Below are 4288 nucleotides of genomic sequence, written 5' to 3'. Positions count from 1 at the left end.
CCCCGGGGGGGAACAGACCCTGGGGTGTGTTGAGAGGAAATTCCACCAGGCTTTGCCAGTGGGAATTCACGGAGTGAGGGGTATCTGGAGGGTGTTGGGAGTTCACATTGTAAGGGAGCTCTCGGTCCTGATGGGCTGTGCCATGTCCTGGCTGTGCCACATCCAGTCCATGCCATATCCCATCTGTGCCATATCCCGTCTGTGCCATATCCCATCTGTGCCGTATCCCAGCAGTTCTCAGGGGTCTCTGTGTTCTCCAAAGTGTCTCCTGTGCCATGGGCACGGGGGTCTCAGTGGCCAGTGGTTCTGTATCTCAGTCCAGGAATCCCCGCTGGTGATCCCACTGTGGATCCTTCCCTCATCCGTGTGTTTGTGGCTCTGGGTGCCGCTGTGGTGTCCCAGGGGTTGATCCCTGTGCCCATGCCACCAGAGGAGCAGTGCCAGGAGCTGTTCCACTGACCCTCCCATTTGAGGTGAGGGTCCAGGATTCACCTCATCCTGCCCATGGCAGCCCCTTCCACGGCAGTGAGTGTCCTTGTCCCAGGAGGAGGAGTTGTTGTGCTGCACAATTAAACCTCGTGGAGCAGCCTGACTGATGGAGCAGTCCATCCTCAGGGTTTGAGCCCCTTGGCTCATCTCCCACCTGCTTTGTGGGGTGGGAGGGACACGAGCCCCCTCTCCGTGTCCTTTAGGTCCTCCAGCCCAGGCCGTGTCCCAGATCCCGAGCCCGTTTTGGGCTGGTTTGGTCAGCCCGGGGCTGCTCCCGGGGGCACTGGGGGGGCTCAGGCTGTGGAGTGGGGGCTGCAGGCACAGGCTCGGGAGAGTCTGGGGTCCATGGGGGGCTGTGGGTGCAGCCTGGGGGAGCCTGGAGGCTCTGGGTGTGCAGTCTGGGGGGAGCCTGGGGTCTGTGGGGGTCCATGGGTGTGGGTCTGGGGTCTGTGGGTGAAGGCCTGGGGACCGGGGGAGGCCTAAGGGTGCAGGTCTGGGGTCCAAGAGGGTCTGTGGCTGCGAGTCTGGGGTCGAGGGGTGCAGGTCTGGGGGTGAAGGCCTGGAGACTGGGGGGGTGTCTCAGGGTGTGGGTCTGGGGTCTTTGGGGGTCTGTGGGTGCAGGTCTGGGGTAGTCTAAAGTGCAGGTCTGAGGGTTCTGTGGGTGCCACCTGAGTGGGTGCCTGGTGTCTGTGAGGGTCCATGGGTGCAGGTCTGGGGTCCAAGAGGGTCTGTGGCTGCGAGTCTGGGGTCGAGGGGTGCAGGTCTGGGGGTGAAGGCCTGGAGACTGGGGGGGTGTCTCAGGGTGTGGGTCTGGCGTCTTTGGGGGTCTGTGGGTGCAGGTCTGGGGTAGTCTAAAGTGCAGGTCTGAGGGTTCTGTGGGTGCCACCTGAGTGGGTGCCTGGTGTCTGTGAGGGTCCGTGGGTGCAGGTCTGGGGCCTGTGGGTGAAAGCCTGGGGACCAGAGGGGTCTGTGGGTGAGGGTCTGGGGTCCGTGGGTGCAGGTCTGGGGTCTGTGGGTGAAAGCCTGGGGACCAGAGGGGTCTGTGGGTGAGGGTCTGGGGTCCGTGGGTGCAGGTTTGGGGTCTGTGGGTGAAGGCCTGGGGTCTGTGGGGGTCCATGGGTGCAGGTCTGGGGTCCGTGGGTGCAGGTCTGTGGGGGTCTGAGGGTGCGGGTCTGGGGTCTGTGGGTGCAGGCCTGGGGTCTGTGGAGATCTGTGGGTGAAGGCCTGGGGTCTGTGTGGGTCCGTGGATGCGGGTCTGGGGTCTGTGGGTGCAGGCCTGGGGTCTGTGTGGGTCTGTAGGTGCGGGTCTGGGGTCTGTGTGGGTCCGTGGATGCAGGCCTGGGGTCTGAGGGTGCGGGTCTGGGGTCTGTGGGTGCAGGCCTGGGGTCTGTGTGGGTCCGCGGGTGCGGGTGTGGGCTCCGTGGGGGTGTCCGGGTGCAGCCTGGCGGTGCCCTGGGCTCCGGGGAGTCTGTGTGTCCCATCCCCGCCGCCGGGGCTCGAGCGGGGCCGGGCCCGGCCCGTTCCGGTGACGGTGAGGGCGGGCCGGAAAGGCGGGCGGGGCCCGGCCCTGGCCCGGCGCTGTCCCGGCGCTCCCGATCCCGTCCCGGCCCTATCCCGGCCCTGTCCCGGTGTTCCTGATCCCGACCCGGCCCGTGCCGGCGTTCCCGGCCCCGCCATGCGCAAGTTCTTCCAGGAGATCAAGGCCGACCTGAAGTTCAAGACGGCGGGGCCCGGGCAGAAGCTCTCGGAGCCGTCCCGGTAACGGGGAGGGGAGGAACGGGAGCCATCCCCGGGACCCCTCGGGTCCCCTCAGGGGACACCGGGACCAGCACATCCCCCGGGGGTCACCGGTGTCCCCGCTCCGTGGGGCCGGTTTTGGTTCATTATCCCCGGGTTTGGTTCGTTATCCCCGGGTTTGGTTCGTTATCCCCCGGGTTGGGTCGTTTTCCTCGTGTTTGGGTCGTTATCCCCGGGTTTGGGTCGTTATCCCCGGGTTTGGGTCGTTTTCCTCCGGTTTAGGTCGTTATCCCCCGTTTTGGGTCGTTATCCCCGGGTTTGGGTCGTTTTTCCTGAGTTTGGATCATTTCCCCCCGGTTTGGGTCGTTATCCCCCGGTTTGGGTCGTTTTCCTCGGGTTTGGGTCATTTCCCCCCGGTTTGGGTCGTTTTCCCCCCGGTTTGGGTCGTTTTCCCCACGTTTGGATCGTTTTCTTCGGGTTTGAGTCGTTTTCCCCGGGTTTTGGGTCGTTTTCCCTGGGTTTGGGTCATTCCCCCTTATCCTGGGGAAAAGGCGGGGGTCTTGTTCATTTTGAGGCCCTTGTCATGCCTGGAAGGGGGTGTGTTGTGTCCCCCCCCAAAATGAGGCTCTCCCCTCCCTCTTTTAATTAACACCCTTCTAATTAACCCCCAACCTATAAATGAACCCCCCTGGGCTGGGCCATGGGGTATCTCATTCCTTTTGGGGTTATCCCTGCGCAAGAGGGGGCGTCCCCCTGTCCCCCTAATTAACCCTCCCATAACCCACACCTTAATTAACCCTAATTAATCCCGAAGGGGGGTCACCAAGCCCGTGTCCCCCCTCCCAGGGCCCCCAGGGAGAAGCCAAAAGCCGAGGCGGCCCCGAAGCCCCGCCAGGCCCCGACGGACGAGGCTCAGATGGCGGCGGCCGCGGCGCTGGCCCGGCTCGAGCTGAAGCCCAAGGGAAAGGCGCCTTCCTGCTCCCAGGAGTCCATCAAGAACCAGGGTAGGAGCGGCTGGAGCTCCGGCAGAGCCTGAGGATGGAAAACCCAGTTTCCTGGGTGGAAAACTGCCAGGGTGGGGCACCAGGAGCTGGGAATGGGGTCAGGGTCATGTTCACCCTTGGGCTGGGACAGAGCACCTGGGCAGGTGTTCCCTTCCCCACGTGTTCCCTTCCCCAGGTGTTCCCTTTCCCCTGTGCTGTCCCAAAGCCTCTGGAATGTGCTGAGCCTCTGCTGTAACCAGGGTTTGTGTCTCCTAGTGAGGAGAGAGCTGATGGCTGAGGCAGCTGCCAGCGAGAAGGGGCTCCCCGAGGAGGAGAAGGTGAGGGAGGTGCTGCCCTTCCCTGCCTGCCCTGGGGGGATCTCCCGGGGTGTTAAACAACAGGCAAACCCAAGCCAAGCTCAGTTTGGTGCCTGGTTTTCCCTCCTTTAGGAGCAGGAGGAAGGGGCAGCCGCTCCCTCTGTCTCGGGGGTCTATTTTATCTGCCCCTTGACCGGTGCCGTCGTGAGGAAAGACCAGAAGGAAAAGCACCTCCGGGAAGCCATCCAGGCAGTGAGTGCTTTCCTTCCTCCTCCTCTTAACTCCTTTTGTGTCCCTTCTAGTGACCTCCCCAACCTCCTCCCTGTAAAATCTCCCCCAGGACAATTTAACTTTACCTGTTGAACCACATTTATCCCAACCCACGGGGTGTTTTATCCCAACCCACGGGGTGTTTTATCCCGCTGTGAGGGGGGAACAAACGTGGTGCTGAGTTGGGCTCAGCTCCTCCCTGACCAGCTCCTCTCCTTCTCCCCCAGCACTTCTCCGTGGATCCAGTGGCTGCTTCCATCATGGAGATCCACACCTTCAACAAGGACCGGGAGAAGGTCCGGGTGGGCGTGGAGACCATGGCCAAGTGAGTGGGGCTGCCTTGCTGGGACCGAGGGCACTGGTGGCACTGGTCTAGTCCTGGGTTTGTCTTGAGGGGCTGGACCAGGAGGAGGGGTCAGGGAGTGCCAGCCAGAGGTTTATCCCTCTCTTTCCTGCCTGGAAGGGTTTATCCCAAGGGGCTGGAGCAGGAGG

General features: G+C 63.1%; 1 protein-coding gene across 1 annotated transcript in view; it reads left to right on the top strand.

Moving 5' to 3' along the window:
- The first annotated feature begins 2029 nt into the window (after nt 1-2029).
- UBXN6 (UBX domain protein 6) overlaps nt 2030-4288 on the top strand; it is a 12940-nt gene continuing 10681 nt past the window's right edge. Inside the window, exons 1-5 of the mRNA XM_017833617.1 lie at nt 2030-2247; nt 3073-3230; nt 3486-3547; nt 3659-3778; nt 4024-4121. Of these exons, the coding sequence (XP_017689106.1) occupies nt 2165-2247; nt 3073-3230; nt 3486-3547; nt 3659-3778; nt 4024-4121 (521 nt within the window). The 5' untranslated portion in view covers nt 2030-2164. The remainder of the gene's footprint in view (nt 2248-3072; nt 3231-3485; nt 3548-3658; nt 3779-4023; nt 4122-4288) is intronic.

The sequence above is a fragment of the Lepidothrix coronata genome, unplaced genomic scaffold, assembly GCF_001604755.1.
Source record: "Lepidothrix coronata isolate B3197 unplaced genomic scaffold, Lepidothrix_coronata-1.0 Scaffold219, whole genome shotgun sequence".
Taxonomy (NCBI): Eukaryota; Metazoa; Chordata; class Aves; order Passeriformes; family Pipridae; genus Lepidothrix; species Lepidothrix coronata.
Note: the sequence above shows the minus strand (reverse complement) of the source record. Positions and strands in the feature narration are given on the sequence as shown.